At 47.1% G+C, this 19794-nt stretch overlaps 1 protein-coding gene across 1 annotated transcript in view; it reads left to right on the forward strand.

Moving 5' to 3' along the window:
* B4GALNT3 (beta-1,4-N-acetyl-galactosaminyltransferase 3) overlaps positions 1 to 19794 on the forward strand; it is a 90384-nt gene that overhangs the window by 52279 nt on the left and 18311 nt on the right. The window contains exons 2-3 of the mRNA XM_032874920.1: positions 14329 to 14432; positions 15512 to 15589. Coding sequence (XP_032730811.1) covers positions 14329 to 14432; positions 15512 to 15589 — 182 coding nt within the window. The remainder of the gene's footprint in view (positions 1 to 14328; positions 14433 to 15511; positions 15590 to 19794) is intronic.

Below are 19794 nucleotides of genomic sequence, written 5' to 3' on the forward strand. Positions count from 1 at the left end.
CTTGTAGCATCGGCCTCTCCAAAGGGCTCTGTTACTTTTCTCTTTTTTGGTAAAGGATCAGAGTTGTCTGCCGGATTTCTCAGCAGTTTTTATCAGCTCATCTCTTTGGCCATCTTTGAGTTCCTCTTTGGTTTCCACCAGACCTTGTTGATTGGTTCTTTCACTGAGGTTCTTTGAGCCAAATCAGGCACACAAATTCAGGCTGAGTGACCGTCTTCTTAGCATAGTCTACTCGGCAAAAAGTGGGTAAGTTGAGTCCTCACTCAACTTTCAGTAGTGCTCGTGATAATGCCGAAAGTTTTCTTTGATTTGCCAGGTTGGTTGGTCCCTTTCATATTTTTGGCTCCATATGTCCTCTGTGTGGGGGGCGGGTTTCAAAATATATTTGGCTTAGCAGTGATTCTCTGTCGTCTCCACTAATGTGTACGATTTAGGTCAAAAGTCACTTGTATCCAGATATGGTGGTAGATTGGCCTGTTGGCTCAGGGAATGGGAGTGGTGGAAGAAATTGTTGGGGGGTAGGGTCAAGGGCAGGCAAGATGTGAGATGGAGGACCTTGGAATGACCTTTTGTCCTCTCAAGTGTTTGGGCGTCTTAGGCAGCCCTCTTGTTAATCCGGTATAAGTGGGCTCGATGGAAGTGTATGGGTCAGTCGTGCTTGGCCAGTTCACTAGTGAATTTAGCAAATTTGGTGAGGCTAAGGACCACAGCGTTCTGTGAAACTGATGATTTAGTGTCAGATAAACAATGTGACTCTTTGGCCTGAGTTTCCAGGAAAGATTAACTGTTTCAAACACACTGTTGCCTTAGTTACACTGCATATCCTGATTTGGGGTTCAGAAAATATGGTCGTTGACACATCAAATAGCCAGTCGATTGAATCAAATATTCATTTTTCTACTTACTGTACTTTTCCCTTTAGACATAGAGCTGGTACTTTGATTGTATGGGCTAGAAAAACCATATACTAAATAGTTTCAACAGCCATCCTAAGTGTCAGTGTTTTATTGCGTTTGTGGAGATAAGAGTAGACTGGTGGAAATTGTATGGCGTTGTATGGTATTATGACCAATAGTGTCTAAGCTAAAGTAGATATTTCAATCATGACACTGCAGTCCAGGGAGCAGATTTTTATTTGTGAAGGTAGAAGCCAGGTAATACCAAGTGAGCTCTTGGTGCTTCTACTCAGCCTTTTCCTGAGTTGAAATTTTTTTCCTATTCCCAAACATATTTTTCCATTTATTTTAAAAGTAGTTGTTTGCCAAGAGAAGAGCATTTTTTCCCTTCCATGTAGAGTTTTAATAGATAGCATGACAAGGTAGTATTTAATGTGCTTGTGGTTATATATGTATGTAGGTTAAGTATTTTTTAATCATGAGAGAACAGGAGCACCTGGGTGGCTCAGTTGGTTAAGCATCTGCCTTTGGCTAAGTTCGTGATCTCAGGGTCCTGATTCAGTCCTGCATCAGGTTCCCTGCTCAGCGGAGGAGTCTGCTTGTCCCTCTCCCTCTGCCCCCATGCATGCACGCGTGCATGCTCTCTCTCAATCTCAAATAAATAAAAACTTAAAAATAATTAGAGAACAGGGGTGCCTGTGTGGCTCATTGGGTTAAGCCTCTGCCTTTGGCTCGGGTCATGGTCTCAGGGTCCTGGGATCGAGCCTCACGTCGGACTCTGTGCTCCGTGGGGAGCCTGCTTCCCCTTCTCCCTCTGCCTGCCTCTCTGCCTACTTGTGATTTCTCTGTCAAACAAATAAATAAAATTTTTAAAAAAAAATAGAGAACAAAATATAACAAAAACAATAAAAGGTATTTCAGTGAAATCCATTAGTCATTTATTGAACACCTACCATATTTAAACGTGTGCCTACAGGAGAGACAAAGGTAAGCGTGACACAGTCTCTGTTTCCGAAAAGCTCAAAAGCCTTCCATTATAGAACAGCCACAGATTCTGGATTTAGAATGGTCTGGAACCAAACTAGCAGGTTCTCAGATACTCAGAGAAACTTGTTCCCCAGGTTGTCTAGAGCACATCCCTGCTTGCACAAGAGCGGCTGTGCTCGGTCCTAGGATTCCAAACGACAAAGGTCTCCCATCAGCACCCTTTCCGCTGTGTGTGTTCAGCAGGCCCGCAACCTGCGAACCACCTCCCACATTAGCAGCTTAGTTCTGTGGTCTGAACAGAAGACTTCTGATCCAGAAGAGAGGAGACCTGGATTCAAGTCCTGGTTCTGTCTCTAACTTGCTTTGCCACTTAAGCCAGTGGCCCAGTCTTCAAGGCTTCCCTGCTCTACAGTGGACAATGTTGAGGCTCTAGCAACGATGATCTCTTAAGCTCCCCCATAGGCCAAAAACTCTGGCAATTCTCTCTCCCTAGTTTTTTTTTTTTTTTAACTGAAGTTAAAATGAATTAGATGGAGTATCACTTTCAAAGGCTCTGACGAATGATTGTTTTACCTCTCTTTCCGAGAAATGTGTTTTTGAACATTGTCTCTCTGTATGAGTCTGGAACTTTTCCTGAGGATATTCTAAATAATCAACTCTCCCATCTTTTACGTATTCTATAAAGTCTCTTAAGTATTGGAAAACTAACTCTATGTGTGTACTTTCAGCTATCTCTGCATTTTATGTGCCCCTGCTTTAAAAATATAATGACTCTCTGACAAATTCCACTTTTTATTTTTTAAGTTTTTTTTTAATTCCACTTTAAAAAAAAAGATTTTATTTATTTATTTCAGAGAGAGAGCGCACAAGTAGGGGTGGCGAACAGGCAGAGAAAAAGAAGCAGACTCCCTCTGAGCAGGGAACCTGATGCGGGGCTCCATCCCAGGACCCCAAGATCCTGACCTGAGCCAAAGGCAGACGCTTAACCGACTGAGATACCCAGGCGCCCCAAATTTCACTTTTGTCTTAGGAGTAACAGTCAGGGGACCCTGGCTCGCTAAGTCGCTTGGTTGGCAAAGCAGGTGACCCTTTGATCTCAGGGTCTTGGTTTCAAGCCCTCTGTTGGGCGTGGAGCCTACTTTAAATAAATAAATAATTTTATAAAGGAATAATAGAGCTAAGTTGTTTTCACGTGGAAGCGTCAGAAAAATCCCCATGCTACATCTGCCCCCTCCCTCTACCTGTTCTAACAGAGCTTGCTGGGGTCTCATCTTTACTCTACACAACATGACCCCCTGTCCACTACCCCCAGGCACCGGACCCAAGCTGAAACCACTCAGGTTCTCTTTCCTGGGAATTTGAACTCTGAGCAGAGACACACAGAAGGTGTTTGGAGCAGAGTCTTGGGCTGGCTGCCGAGATTCCAGCCACTACCCTAGTTCTCGGCCCTTCTGGGATCTGGTTGTGTCATTCTCTCTGATTCTGTGAGCTACTTTACAGTTTTTTCCAGAGTTACCTGTAGCATAAATTAGGAAGGAACAGAGGAAGGAAGGAAGACAGGCAGGTCTGTGATGCTAACCGGAACAAACTATGGTAAAGGACCAGTTTTTCCAGTTTTTGTTTTTAGTTCCCAGTCTGTCACTGACTGATGTGGTCATGCTACATTTTTCCAGGATGCGGCATTCAAGACATCCAAAAATGACCTATACCATGTTCAGTGAGATGACTCCATTATCCCATGTTGATGTTCAAAAAGGCTCTAAATGCTTACTCTGAGTTTCTGTGCTTGTCTTACTGAGGACTAGTATCAGCACAGAGCTGGAGTTTCTAGGGGCCCAGGAAACTTAACTTCACTCTGAAGTCAGTATGTTGAAGCTGCTAATTTCTACATAGGCTAGTGTACTCAGTTCCTAGAGAAAGCCCTACCCCGGGCCCACTCAGAAGTTCTGCTTTTCCTCCTAACTTGTTGACTGGGAGTGCTCCAACCTGATCCCACCCACCCACCCCTCCTCCTCCTTCAACTCAATGTCTTCAGACTTCTTATATTCTCAGTTGAACAAGAAATTTGCCGCCTTGTCTCCACTATGAGGACAGCAGCCTGGCTCCCTTGGCGTATCTCTGGAAGAATGAAAAAGTTTTTAGCAGTTCAAAAGAGAGTGCCTTATGAAAGAAAAGAAAACAGGGACTCACACAGATAATGTGTACATCCATGTTTATAGTAGTATTAGTCACAATAGCCAAAAGGTGGAAACAACGCACATGTCCATTGATGGGTGCGTAGAGAAACAAAACGTGGTCTGTACATTCAATGCAATATGGTTCAGCCTTAAAAAGGAAGGAAATTCTGACACATGCTAGAACCTGGATGGACCTTGAAAACATGGTGCTAAGTAAGCCAGACATAGAAGGCCAAATATACTGTATGATTTCGCTCATATGAGATACGTAGCATGGTCAGATTCATAGAGACAGAAAGTAGAACGGTGGTTGCCAGAGACCCGGGGCAGAGAGGAATGGAGAATTAGTGCTGAATGGGTACAGAGTTTCAGTCTGAGAAGATAGAAAAAAATATTGGAGATGGTGGTGGTGGTTGCGTACCAGTGCGTGCGTAATGCCACGAAACACTTAAACGTGGTTACGATGGCGAATTTTATGTTAATTGTATTTTACCACATACACACAGAGACTTGGAAATTGAAGTTTTGAAAAGAGAGACTGAGCACCCTAAGAGAGCTTTCTCAGAGGCAGCCTCGGTTTGTGCCTTTGTGAGTGCCCACGGGTGTTGAGAAAGCCTTCAGCGGGTCAGCTTCTCAGAATGTCAGGGCTCGTGTCTGTCAGTTCATTCAAGCCTTAGTCCAGAAGACCCTTGGATAGTTCTGTGATGATAAACACGGCAGGTCCCTCCTGTACCCTCCGTGTCGTTCATTTAGTCAGTCAGTCGGCCAGTCAGTCACTCCGCATGCGTGAAGTGCCTGCCCTCTACAATGGGAACATAAAATCAGGCCCAGGTAGTTTAACCCCTCTCTGAAGCAGGCATATGTTAAAACTGCTCCTTTCAGCTGATTTATACAGTGGGAGGACAACGAAGAACAAGATCTAGCCCCCACCAGCACAGTGCTAATTTCCAGCCCTTTCCTCACGTGGCCTCCGTCAGAGTACCACGGAACGCCAGCAGCTGCAGGCCCACACCACGCCATGGAGGAGCAGCCTTGAGCCAAGAATCAAAGGCCCAGGCTCCAGCCTGGCCTTAGCACTGGCTTCCATTTGACATTAAACAAGTCTGTTGACCTATCTGTGGGTCTCCGTGTCCCCTCAGCCTCACGGAATGCCTCCCAGGATGGGGGTGAAAGTAAAAATGAGACCAAGAGTGTGAAAGAGCTCTGATACAAAACGTGAGCTAAGTTGTTTGTGGTGGGATGGTGACACGGGGTTGGGGACAAACACACAACTTGGGCCTCTGCTGTCGGTTGGTCCAACCTCTGAGGTTCCGTTAACGATGATGTGTTGTGGAAAGGAGAAGGTAGAGTCCCCGAATTCCTCTCTTGTCCCCCATGCCTTCCCTGTCACATTCATCACCTCTCCTTCCCCCAAGCAGGTCGTTAACAACCTCAGCTTAACAACCTCAGCTTGGCGTTGGCAAGTTACCTTCATCAGCCCTCCCAAATCCAGCCTCTGGCAGTCTGTCAGATCAGATAATGCGTCTGATTCATTTTCAGGCCTGGTGCAGAAAAGAACGGGCTCAATGTGTGGTGTTTTAAGAGGAGACATCGGGTGGAGAGGGAGGTGGAAGGTGGCTCCTGACTTCTTTTCCCAAACTCAGTCCTTGTGTGGCCCTTAGAAAACTTCCTTGGCCTCTGGGCTCCTCTCTCTTCCTGCTTCATTTGGATCCCATTGTTTTTTCACTCACCAAACCAAAGGGTGTGTGTAAGAGAATTGTTAAGAGAATTTTTTTTGATGAGTCAGGTGCTTGGGTTTTGAAAATCTCAGTTCTCACACCGCATCTAGAGGCTGTGAGGTTTGGGCAGATATGTACCCTCCTCGCTGCCCATGGCCTCCATTTTCTCATCTGTAAAATGGGAATAATATTACTATCTACCTGAAAGGATGGTTATGAAGAGTGAATGAATGAATGCTTAACATGCTGACTGGCCTAAACAAGTGCACAGATGTTAGCTCTTGTGGTTGTTCTCTGTTAAATGCACTTGGTACTAACCTGTTCAGTGGGCTGAGTGGGTTAATGAGTGGAGGAGGGCTTTGTCAACAATGTTGTTCCCCTCCCAGGTCCCTTTTGGCATTTTACTGTAGTAACCCCAGAGTCTTTATAATTAACATAATTATTATCAAATATTCCCACTTCTCCCCTCTTGTCTCATTACCTGGCTGGGTGGGGCTCACTCTTCTCTTTTTCAAAGCTCTCCTCCCCTCCTAGACTTCCCCCCCTATACCCCCCCCTTTGGGGTTTTTTTTCCTTCTGGTTCCAACTCTTTTCCTTCTAGAACACCTTCCGTGAGCCTGAAGGTCCTCCAAGACCTGTAACTATGGAAACCACGCCCCTCCCTCATGTTGGGGAGGGGCCATCTCCACCCAGCTGGGAAAGAGTCCAGGGATCTTGGGCCTCTGCTGCTCCCTCCTCCCTCATGAAAAGAAGTAGAAGAAAGAGCACTGTCTTTTGACTGGCTCCTGGACTGTTGTTCCACTAGGGCTCCCACCTGTCAGGGCTTCCATAGGCAATGTCAGCCTTCAACTGTGTCCTGGGGAGAGTTCTGCCAAAATGACTCCATTGCCATTTTACAGAACCAGGGTTTTCCTATACCTGTGCTGCTTCTCCTGAACTCTCTGGGATCCTGAAGACCAGTTGCCTTATTCCAGAATGGTTTGCAGAGTGTCTTGCCTGAGGTTCCTGCAAATCTGGAAGATCATCAAGCCCTATCCCATCACTCACCTCCAGTTAGCCCGGTTGTCTACTGTGGGTCTGTTTGCATAGAGCAGAACTGGCCTGTACATGCCCAGCGTGTATGCACAGGTGTGAGTGCCGGAACACACACACGAGTCCACAGACATGTTGGCCCTCGTGTCTCAGTTTTTACCTTGTTTTGTTTTTTATTATTTTATTTTGAAGTAATCTACACCCATCATGGGGCTTGAACTCACAACCCTGAGCTCAAGAGTCGCATGCTTCCCCCACACTGAACCAGCCAGGCACCCCTCAGTTTGTACCTTTCCGTCTATTAGGGCAGTTAGCAGAGTTCTGAGTATACAACTAGTGCTCAATACATGCCACTGATTTGTTGGTCCACTGATTCATTTATTCACTCTTTCCCATCCTGCTAATTGCTTCTTCTTGAGCACCACTAAACTTCCTCTTTGAAAGTTGCCAGGAAGGAAAAGGATTGTTCCCCATTTTCCTCCATGTTCATAATCTTGTCGGTGTCCCAGTCCAGAATCAAGACTGGAAACAATCCCGGTGACTTCCATCATGATCTGAGGGGCCCTGAAACTACCTAAATGGTCCTTGTCTAGGTCCACCAGAGGATAAAAACACCTCTTCAGTGGGCTTGGACCAGTCTTAGAAGTCCTTGACCACAAACTGCGTTTGTGGCTGTAATTGTCCTGTTGACACTGACTAGCAAATAGGGCCTTACATGTTGTCGGGGTTTTTGTTTTTGTTTTTGTTTTATAATAATGATGATGACGGTATCCTAAGGGTGCCTTGGGACCTGGCCAAACCTTCTGGGACCTCTACTGATCAAATCTGTGGCTCTGGGAATGGAAAGTTACGAGCTAGGCTGTGTGCAGACAGACCCTACGTTCCTGGAGCAGTGGCAGAGCCAGGGAAAGGGCCTTTACCCTCTCTGTCTCCTCTCCTTATCTACCCCCTTAAAGTTGTTTGCTCGAGTCTGGACGCTTGAGTGAACAGGAAGTACTGACAGCAGAGCTGAAATACACAAGCACATAGTTGGCTTAGCTCCAGTGCCCTCTTTTAGGCCCCCTTTATTTAGGTGGCACCCAGCAGGGCAGTAGGTACAGTCCCTTGCGTCTTGCTGGCAAGCCTCAGCCTGCCAGCAGCCAAAACCATTCCAGCAGCTCAGGTGCTAGCTTGGCAGAGAGCTGGGGAGCAGCTGGCTGTTCTGGTTCCTGAGCTCCGCTCTAAGCAGCGGCAGCTGGGGGCGGGGGGGTTGGGGTAGGGGGCAGTGGGGGAAGAGGCTCATCAAGGAGGATCTGGGGAGATACCTGGATCCCACCTTGCGCCTGGTCCTCATTAACCTCCCCCCACCCCCACCCTGCGCCCCCAGCACACACCTGTGCTGAGAGGGAGGGTGAGCAGCCGAGCAAACCACTTCTAATCTTCCTCTGAACCAAACCCTGCGCGCAGACACAGTGCTGGATTGTTTACCTTCAGGCTGGGAAGGACAAGGCTCAGAAACCAGAAAGAGGGAAGCAGGCCTACATGAAGATGCTTTCATGTCTAGTTTTCAGCTGTTTGGGGGTACCCGGGTCTCTATACTCCCTCTTGCTTTTCTTTGGCTCATATGGAGAGGTGTTTGTGGCCAAGTTAGAAAGAGTAAGGAAATAGTCCGGGGGGTGGGGGCGGGGGTGGGGGCGTGTGGTGGTGGTTGGCAGGTGTAGGTGGTGAGGGGGAGGTCATGAGGGAGGGGATAGTTTGGTGACTAAATGAGTGCCTGACACCAGGTGATAATGATGGTGATGTAGAGGTGGATGGAAATTCTCAAGTGTATTCAGTAGGGACTAGTGGAGTTAAGGACGTGGGCTTTTGTCCTCAGTTCAAATACTGGCCTCTTTCACTTATGGCCTGTGGCTTTCAGCAAAACTTTTTTTTAATTAATTAATTAATTAATTTATTTGTTTAAAAGATTTTATTTATTTATTTGACAGAGAGATCACAAGTAGGCAGAGAAGCAGGCAGAGAGAGAGGAGGAAGCAGGCTCCCCGCTGAGCAGAGAGCCCGATGCAGGGCTCGATCCCAGGACCTTGGGATCATGACCTGAGCCGAAGGCAGAGGCTTTAACCCACTGAGCCACCCAGGCGCCCCTCAGCAAAACTTTTAAAGATTTTATTTACTTATTTGACAGACAGAGATCACAAGTAGGCAGAGAGGCAGGCAGAGAGAGAGAGAGAGGAGGAAGTAGGCTCCCTGCTAAGCAGGGAGCCCGATGCGGGGCTCAATCCCAGGACCCTGGGATCATGACCTGAGCCGAAGGCAGAGGCTTAACCCACTGAGCCACCCAGGTGCCCCTCAGCAAAACTTTTAAACCCTAAGTCTTTCCTAAAATACTCTATATTCATCTAATATGAATATATATGCGCCTCACACTTCAATATTAACTGCTAAGGTTACGTGAATACTAAGTTCTCTTGCATCATGGTGTCACGGGCTGGGAAGGAAAGATTAAGCCACACAGCCTTCTGTCTCTGCCACTGGAGATTTCTGTTCGCCTCAGGGACTTCCTCCCAGGTGATAGTCCCCAGTTTCATCCCTGATTGGCTGTGTCACCGCAGGTTTCTGGCTGGGGGTAGGGTGGGGGATGGGGAGGGGTGTCCAGGCCTTGCTGGCTTCTAGCCATAGGGGCTTTGTTGTGCTGAGGACATGTGACTGGCCCTAAAGGGCACTCCAAGGTCAGAGCCACAGAGCCACAGTCTTGCGTTTTTGTCCTAGGACTCAGGGCTGGTTGCTGGCATTTGTGGAAGCGTGCCCTGGGTGGCATGACCTCGCATTCCCTTGGCAACCTCTTGTCCTCTGGGTTCATCACCTCTTCTCTGGACAGACGCTGGGCTTCTAAGCAAATCCTCTGCATTCACCCTGGATCTTTGGGTCCCTCACATCTGATGGAGCCCATGGGACCAGCCCTCCTAGTCTCCTCCTTCAGCCCCAACATCCCACTGCACTGGATTGGGGGTCAGTGTCAGTCTTCTTCCTGTCTTGCAAAGAGTGTTTGATTTAGAGAAGGGGCCAGCCCTTTCTGGTGGAGCGAGCCCTGCTCTAGCCTGGCGACAGGCTTCAGAAATACTATTTCCATGGCCCCCGCCTGCTCCCCAGGCTCCCCATCTTAGTAAATGGCAACTCTGGCCTTCCAGCTGCCCAGGTCAGAATCTTCAAATTGTTCTTGCTTCCTCTCCTTATATCCAATCCATGAACAAAGTGAGTCAGCTGTACTTTTAAAATCTCTCCTAAAGCTGTCCGAGCCCTGAGGGACTTCCTTTCCTCCCGGTGTAAATGACCCTGCTGGCCACATGACACCCTGCCAAGGGAATCAGGCCAGAGGTCAGGAGAAATGGATGTAGGTTTCGGATCTGCCCCATTGTGATGAATAATAAAACCGTCAGCTGCTACCGGCTGGTTGCTGATTATGTCCCAGGTACTAAGTCCTTTACGTGGATTATCTTATTCACTGTGTGACCTTGGGCTGATGACTTTACCTGTTTCTGTCTTTTCATTTCTAAAATGGAGATGACAACAGTCCATGGGGAGGTTGTGAGGATCCAGTGAAATGATGAACGTGAGAGTCTTTGGAAAAAGTACCAAGGAGTATATGTAGCCCATATTTTCCACAAAAATCCGACGTGATCATCTTCAGGCCTTTGAAGAGTTCACATTGCACAGAAGAGAGACGTTGGCGAAATTCCAGCTGATGGTGAATTTGATAGCCCAGCTTTGTGAGGGCAGAATGTGAGGCCCATGGTGGTGCTTTATCTGTCACCTGAGATCGGGGTGTCTGTCTCCCGGCACAAATGTGACACCTGTTGCAGGAGAAACAGGCCCTGGCAGCTGGCACTCTGGGAGGAGAGGTCTGGCCAGGAGCAGGAGGCATTCACTTATCAGAGGGCGAGTGACAAGTGTCAGTAGTTAAATCAGCACATTCTTTAGCACCACGTTCCCCCCGCCCCCCCGCCCCGGGGCTGAGCAATGCCTGGGGACCTGCTCACAGGGTTAAACAGAGGCAGAGAAATGGGAAGAGGAATTACCAGATGCCCAGCACGCTCATGCCTGATACGCATTCCGTAAATGTTCACAGCAGGGGTGGATGGACAGAGAGAGGACTGGAAAGTAATACCTGGGAAACAGACAAGGAGAGTGTGTTACCCATTGCTCTTTTACCCCTGACCCTGCTGGCCAACAGTTCACTTTCTCTTCCGGTCAGTAAGCAAAGGAAGAAGAGAGTAACAGAACTACTGGCCATTTGCAGTTTACAAAGTTATAAAGGGGCCTAAGCTCATATCTGACTCCTAGGTCTGGAACCCCAAACTCATTGAGGAAGGAGTGCTTACGGTGTATCAGAGTACTTGCTCAAGCAGTCACCATTTAAAAGTGATAGATAGACAATTAGATCTGACTCTAAAGCCTTGCTTGTCTTTCTCCTATACTCTGAAGTCTGCACAGGGAGTTTCCTACTCCTAAACTTACTAAAGGCTGGGCTGTTGACTACCCCAGTCTCTAAGTGTCTCAAAGCCATCTCAACACCTGTCACCAGGTGCAGCGCCCGGTTGGCTTTAACCTCATGGATATCTGCCCCCCTCCTAACCCTCCACCTGTGGATTTGTGCTTGTTCAGGGAGAGAACCACCTCTTACCTTCCTTTATAGAGAAATAGAGACAGACACTAGTTAAAGGTGATACAGATGGATTTTATTCAGTACTATCATGATATGGGAAAGAGATCTCAGGAGAGAACTGAACTCAGTTCTGAATACAGCAAAGATAGCTGGGGGTATAGCTAGCAAGCAGAGTGAGGGGGCCAGGAGATGGAAAATTACCAAGAGGAGACATTGGGGTGGGGGGGATTCTTGCTGAACTGGCTTAACAGGATTCTTGTCAGAGGTTGGCCCAGGGCTTATATATCAAGGGTGGGAAGATGAGGAATTGATCACGTATCAGAGGTGGGGGAGATTCGTCTTAGAAAGACCTAATAGGATTCTTCCTCAGCACGGGGCTGGACCAGCCAAGCACAGGGCCCAAGAACAAGGCTTACTCAGAAGGAGGGCTCAGAAGAGCCTGTCTATAATTTGGTCAAGGAGTCTTCATCATATAAATAAAAAAAAAAAAAAAAAAAAAAGGGCAGGGCGCCTGGGTGGCTCAGTGGGTTAAGCCTCTGCTTTCAGCTCAGGTCATGATCCCAGGGTCCCGGGATTGAACCCCACATGAGCTCTCTGCTCAGCAGGGGGCCTGCTTCCTCCTTCCCCTCTTCTCTGCCAGCTTTTCTGCCTACTTGGGATCTCTCTCTCTCAAATAAATAAAATTAAAAAAAAAAAAAAAAAGCAGAGTCTTCATCAATTCCCAGAAAATGCCAGTGATCGTTCATTGACCTCGGGCAAAGTCAAGGAAGAGATAACCTGATCATTCAGAGGCAGAAGCAAGGCAGAGCCTGCCCACCCCTCCCCACCGTGTGACTCACTCATTACCCAGCACCTGAGTTCCCCAACCACTAGCCAGCGCTTCTCGGATTTGGGAAGGGCGGGGGCTCTTAAATAAGATGTGTCTGAGTTGGGATTAACAGATGAACAAACTGCTCTCTCCTGAGTTCATCCAGAAATGCAGGGTGTAGGTCTGGGAGCTTGCTTTCTCTTCCTCCCTCCCATATCCGCACTTCACTGGCTCCAGAATCCTGCTTCCCCAGGACATCCCCCCCGCCCTGAACTAGTCTGACCTGTCCCTGCCTGCTGGCTGGCCAGCCATGGAAACAGGAGAGACCTTGATGGCAGAGGGATAAACCTGCAAAAGTCCCCATAAACATAACACGAGCAGAGGTCTGCACAGACCTTAAGGTCTGTTTAAGGTCTGTGCAGAAACCCAGAGAGGCACAGATCCCCAGCTGAGGCCTCTGCCCCTGGGACTCTTGAAAGTTTGTGCCAAAAAGTGCCCACAGGAAAAAATGTAGGCGGAATGAGAAAACGCTGGCTTAAGAGACAGGGAGACTCTCTGTTCTGATCCTGGCTTCGAAACAACTCCCTCTGTGACTTTAAAGTCTGTCTGCTCTTTCCCCGTCTGCAAAGTGGAGGTAATCAGACCTGGGTTATCTCATAAGATTCATTCATTCATTTATTCACTTATCTCTTTATGTAGCTATCTATTTATTTTACGGTGCGGGGGCACAAATGCACGCAAGCACATGCAGGGGAGGAGCAGAAGGAGAGGGAGAGAGAGAAGCAGACTCAAGCAGACTATGTGCTGAGCGTGGACCCTGATGCAGGGCTGGATCTCATGACCCTGAGATCATGACCTGAGCCGAAATCAAGAGTCGGACGCTTAACCGACTTAGCCACCCAGGAGCCCCTCTCACAAGAGCCTTATAAGGCTCAGAGGAGATAATTCCTGTGAGATGCTAAGTAAGCTTTAAAGGGCCCCACCAAACAGATCGGAAGAAAAGCATCCCCCGACCTCCCCACCACAGTCCCCCTCCTGGAGTCAATTACATAAACACTCACACGAAATGGTGGTGTCCCCCTGCTTGAGGGCTCATGTTCATACACTGTGCTCTTTTCCTCTGGCTGGTTGTCTGTGTCTCGACTGGGCTCACATCGGGTTTCTCAACACTTCTGTTCTGGGCCAGCTCTTGGCTCCCAACGGTCCGTGAGCATGAGTCTAACCTCTTCTGTGCGGTGCCCACCACACTGGGAGCTGTTGATGGAGCTGTTGGAGACAGAGTAGTAGCCCAGTGGGGGATCTGGACACTTGGGTGCCAGTCTCAGCCTCATCACTGTTTGTTACGTGAGCCCAAAGAAATCATTTGGCCGGCTGGGGTCCCATTTTCCTCATCTGAAATGAGGACCAGATGATCTTGAAAGCCTTTACTAGTTCCTGATAACTCTGTAATATGGGTTCATTGGCCAGCAGTGGTTTGGTTTCACATGTTCAAAGTCTGACAGTCATGGCCAAGTGGTCCCCTTGACGCGTGGGGGGCTCTGACCCGCACAGTGCTTTGCTTCGTGACTCTTTCCCAGCACCCCAACAATGTCCCTTTCCCTGCCAGCAAGACAATCCTGCTGTCTCCCTGGGCTCGGAGGAAGGGGATGGAGCTGGAAAGGGAGCAAGCTTAGTTCAACTGTCTTCAATGACCATTTCCCCACAGCGGCTTTCAGGAGAAATCGGCCTCAAAAGACAGTTGAAGAAGGGTCAGCCTGTAGTACTGGGCACCCTCCATGGACAGATGGATGGTGCTCCCATTTTCACCTGGCCTGGCTCCTTCTCTGATTATGGAAGACAGCAAATTTTAATGTGCTAGGAGCTCATTTCCTTTCCCTCTGGGCTACTAACCTTGGCCAAGTTGTAACTATCTTTCGACCCTCCCCCAACTTCATGCCCACCGTCGGAAGAGGTGTGAGGAGTGGCAGAAGGGTAGGAGCTTACCTCTTTTATTCCCCCCCAAACCTTGCAGACCTGTGAGGTCTTCATGTTCTGTTGACCTTATTTCTCTGTTTGTTCCCTTCCGTAGGATATGGCAGTTGGAGAGAACTGGCCAAGGCTCTGGCCAGCAGGAACATTCCAGCTGTGGATCCAAATCTCCAGTTTTATCATCCCCCGAGGCTGGGCCACCAGGTATGTGGTAGGGCCAGCCCATTTTCCCTACTAGTGTATTAGCATGAGTCCTCAGCTGTCCATGACCTTATAGCCTTAAGGGCATTCCTCTACTTTTCTGTGGTAAGAGAGGTCAAGGAGAGAATTCCTGGAATTGTACTCCGACATCACAGGATCTCATTAGCTGGAGTGGTAGAGATGTCCATCCTGTCCTCCTCAAAGCCTTCCTCAAGCAGCTCAAGAGGCCCAGAATTGAACTGCTCCAGGCATGTGGCCTTCGTCTCCAATAGTAGCCGAGGGCTTAAGGTAGAACTACACATCCTGCCTCTTGCTGGCCTGAGGCCTAGACTGGTGCCTTAATGATGATCCCAGATGCTCACTGCTAAGAGTCAGAGATGAGGAGATAGACATCATATATAGTTGCAAATGGCTGGAGGACAGATTTGCGATGGAGCATTTTTTCTATAGTGTTTCAGTGGGCAGTGGTCCCTATGGAGGCAGGAGGATCTCTGGGTGGGAATTAGGGAAATTGTGGTCTAATTCAGTCTGGAACCCTAAGATTGAGCCTCTGAGCCTAGAACAGACGTGGATCTCCAAGGCTGGGCCAGAACCAGACTGAACCCATGAACCTACACGGTGGGTAGGGAGGGGCTGGCATGTCCCAGGGAGCTTCCACTTGTTAGACAAATGAGTGACAGACCTGGGCAGAGTCCTGGAGGGATGTAGAGGAAGACTGAGGCAAGTCCCTGTTCTCAGAAGACTGATCAAATTAGAAGTTATTTTTCAAAAAAAAAAAAAAAAAAAAAACCAAGAAAAACAAAACCACGAGAGAAAAGGAAGAAAAAAATTTTTTTTTCCATATGGGAAGACAGAAAATTCAGGAAAGTAAAAGAACCCTAGGAGAGTATGCATTGATGAAACTGTAAGGGGGTGTCTTTCCGAGGGATACAAGGTGAATAATAAATGGGAGTGTCCCTTATATTGATAAGTTTCCTGGAGGCAGGGACCGTATCTCCCTGCCCTCTACCTCCCCACAGGCACTTTCAAGGGGCCCCCAATCCTAATGTTCCCATGAAGTTCATTCTTCACTCTTCTGCCAGGACCAAGACTTGGAGCGAGGTGGGAGTGGTAACAGCAGCTACCTGAAGTGGAATAAGCCTGTCCCATGGCTCTCAGAGGTAAGGGGTTCTCTACTGTTCCTGTTCTTGGAGACAGTCAAAATACAGTTTTCACAGGTAATTCCAGAGACCGTAGACAATTTTGGTCTGGTGGTTATTATTAAAAATTCTCACCTGGGGCACCTGGGTGGCTACTCACTTCAGTGTCTGACTCCTGATTTCGGCTCATGTCATGATCTCAGGGTCTCAGATCACCATCACCGAGGCTGGGCTCTGCACTGGAGTTGGAGCCTGCTTAAGATTTTCTCTCTCTCCCTCTGCCCATCTTCTCCTGCGCATCCCCCACCACTTGTGGGCACTCGCTCTCTCTCTCTCTCTACTCCCCCGCCCATGCCCCCTAAAAATTTTTTTTACCTAATTTGAAAAAATAAAAAGGGCTTCAGGTTCATTCAATTTTCTTCCTTTAGAGGAGAGCATTTGCTCCAAGCCTGTTGTGTGCTGGTTTTAAAAATCTCATCCCTTATCAGTTTTATGACCTGTAAGGTAGTTGTCATTGTTCTCATTTTATAAGTGAGAAAAAACAGGACTCAGGAAAGCTACGTGACTTTTACATCTACATCATTCTTAAAGATAGCCTTCCTGAACTGTCTTTCTTGGACTAGTAAGCCTCATAAGGCATTCCAGGAAGAAAGGAGTCTGTTGTCAAAGAAGGCTTAAACACCTTTATATTACATCCAGTTCTTAGAAATACACATTCACATAGGAAAGTTTCTGAGAAGTTCTGCAGTAAGCTGTTTAACTTGGTTTAGCTCCCCAGGTACCAAAGCTATAGGTCTTCTGCCTTTTTATCCCATGAACTATCTCTTAATATTCTATAAAACTAGTGTTTTAAGGAACATACTCTAGGAAATGCTGCTTTAGAAAACTTTTATAGGAAGTGGTTTAACGTGTGAATAAGAGTTGCTATGATACCTTTCACTTATATAGGACCTGAAGGATTCTTTTTCTTTCAGTAAATAAACTGAGAGGTAGAGCGGTTAATTGACATCTCCAGATTACCTTGAATAAATGCTTATGCCGAGACTCTGTAAGTAGCATGGAGCTTTGGAGGTGAGAAGTTTATGGGCTTCATATTTTACATCCTGCCCATAAACCAATGCCTTTTAGTCCCAAAATCTGTGGACATGTATTACTTTTCTTGGCTGGGTGGTATTGGGCAGCCCAGTCTTTATCCTTACCTATCACAGGTTGAACTCTTCAGCCTGTGTGATTTTATTTCCAATCTACCTGTTTGCTGTGGGGCAGGAGAAGAGGAGGCAGTATTGTGCCAAATATGGTGTTAGGTTATCCATGCTGTGAAACTGCCCCTGTTTAAAGCCCCGAGAGAGGACAGATGACAACACTGGCACACCTGTACTAGGTGACGTCATCAGGTGATTATGCCCCACCCCACCTGGAGTGTTTTGAAAGAGGTTACCTTAAAGACCATTGGTCCAATGACGATCTAGCCTTGAATTCTTTGAGGATAGTTGGGATCATTTTCCTTTCTGTTTTGTTTTTTTTTTTAAGATTTTATTTATTTTAGAGAGACAGCAAGGGCAGGGGGGGAAGGGGCAGAGAGAGAGAATCCCAAACAGACTACGTGCTGAGCAAGGCATAGGACCTGAACCCACAACCCCAAGACCATGACCTGAGCCAAAATTAAGAGTCCAGTGTTCAACTGACTGAGCCACCCAGGTGCCCCAGATCATTTTTCTTAATAGCCCAATTATTTCAAAAGATTATGACTGTATAACATCTGCATTTATTAATCATTATTTTCCCCACTTTTTTTTGGCCAATCAAGGATAGAGATATATATGAAATTAAAACAGTGAACGAATAGTAAACAGTGATTAAAATAGGATTAACTTTCTTTTTTAGGATGAACTTTTTAAAGAAATAGTTGATTTTTAAATAAGTGTGTATGGCCTTTTGGTGATAAATGACTGATTTCTATTGACTTTTTTTTTATATTAAAAGTAGCTTTACCAGGGTACTAGGGTGGCTCAGTTGGTTAAGCATCTGCTTTCTGCTCAGGGCTCAGGTCACGATCCCAGGGTCCTGTTCATCGCAAAGCCTGCTTCTCCTGTTCCCTTTGCTCCTCCCCCAGCCCATGCTCTCTTGTGCTTTCTCTCAAATAAATAAAATCCTTTTTAAACAAGTAGCTTTTGGGGCATCTGGGTGGTTCTGTCATTAATCATCTGCCTTCAGCTCAGGTTGTGATCCCAGAGTCCTGGGATTGAGCCCGGAATCAGGCTCCCTGCTCGGCGGGAAGCCTGCTTCTCCCTCTCCTGCTTCCCCTGCTTGTGTTCTGCTCTCGCTCTGCTCTCTGTCAAATAAATAAATAAAATCTTTTAAAAAAAGCATACAGGGGGCGCCTGGGTGGCTCAGTGGGTTAAGCCTCTGCCTTCGGCTCAGGTCATGGTCTCAGGGTCCTGGGATCAAGCCCCGCATCGGGCTCTCTGCTCAGTGGGGAGCCTGCTCCCCCCCGCCCCCGCCAGCCTCTCTGCCTACTTGTGATCTCTCTCTGTGTGAAGTAAATAAATAAAACCTTAAAAAAAAAAAGCATACATTCTTCTAAAAAAATTATTTAAAAAAGTAGCTTTTACCAAAAAAAAAAAAAAGTATCTTATGAAGTCCTCATTACAGACTTCATGGATCTTTAGGGAATCACTGATCCAATCATCTTATTTCCCCAAGAAAGTAAACAAGGCCCCTTGGAAAGGCTGAATAACGTCTGCCCCACAGAGCTGCATGGTGGTCCCTGCCCCCACCGCAGGAGCCTTTCCATTCCCTTTCCGTCTCCTTACCTGTCTCCTGCCCTTTTGACAGACCATTTCAGCAGGTTAATGATAAATGTCATTTATTGAACATCTAGCTGTCAAGGAGCATCAGGTGGTACTGTTATCCCCCTTTTGCAGGTAATGGCTCAGAGAGGGGTTAACTCGTTCACTTACTCCAGGTGGCCTCACTAGGACACAGCTATGCTCTGAAGGTGAGCAAGGACAGAGGATAAGAAAGCTGACAGCCGTCTCTTCTTTTTCTCCCTGACCCAGTCTTTAGCCAGCAGTGCAGGGTCTCTGAGGCCAGAAGTCACCTGGAAAGCTAAGCATTCTCTTTGCTGTGTCAGAGAGACTGCCAGAGTGGATGGCTGTGGGGCTGGGCTTCATGGGGTAACTGCCCTCAGAAACTTAATTCATGGCACCCCAAATCCTGACTCTAGTTCACAAACCCCACTGATGACTACAGACCTCATTGCCAATTTATTATTTACGTCCATTGACCAAAACACTGTCTGATGCCCAGGGTATTCCATCTGGAAAAACCAGAATAGTTACAAGAAAGAAACTTGGTGACTCCAAAATAAGATCGAAACAAGTCAGCATTTCCCTGGGTCATGCCACGCTGGCTTTTACGAGCTAGGGTCTCTTAAGGAAAGGGCTGAGACCCAGAATCATCTTCTCAGGCTTACTTTTTTTTTTGGTAACAGTTTTATTGGCATGTAAATTAAATACCATATAAGTCATCCATTGAAGGTGTGTAATTCAGTAGCTTTTACTAGATTCATTAGAGTTATGCATCCATGACCGTTAATTTAGAGCATTTTCATTACCACAGAAAGAAACTCCATACCCATTAGCCATCAGCCCTCACCACCCCATCCCACGAGCCCTACACAAGCAATAATCTACTTCCTTTTTTCTTTTTAAGGTATGCTCTTTTTTTTTTTTTTGGCCTTTTTTATTATTATTTTTAAGTAGGCTCCAGGCCAAACATGGGGCTTAAACTCATGACCCTGAGGTCAGGAATCACATGCCCTACCAACTGAGCCAGCCAGGGCACCCAGTAGTCTGCTTTCCGTCTCTCTAGGTTGCCTGTTTGGGACATTTCATATAAATGGACAATGTGACCATTTGTGTCTGGTTTCTTTCACTTAGCATGATGTTTTCCATGCTTGTCATGCGGTTGCCTGTACCAGCAATTCATTTCTTTTTCTGGCTGAGTACTATTCCATTGTATGGCCGTACCACATTTTATTTATCCATCCTCAAGTGTACTTTCTGTGATCAGCTCCTGCCTCTCCTGGGGGCAGAGGTGACTTGCTCCTGCCTTCATGCCAGGTGCCTCCCGACTCCCCGGCATTACCTCCTGGCACAGGGGATACCAATTGTTAACACGTCTCTCTCCTTGGAGGACCACATCTCTTTTCGTCTTTAACTGGT

This window comes from Lontra canadensis, unplaced genomic scaffold, assembly GCF_010015895.1.
Source record: "Lontra canadensis isolate GAN:19392208 unplaced genomic scaffold, GSC_riverotter_1.0 scaffold53, whole genome shotgun sequence".
Lineage (NCBI taxonomy): Eukaryota > Metazoa > Chordata > Mammalia > Carnivora > Mustelidae > Lontra > Lontra canadensis.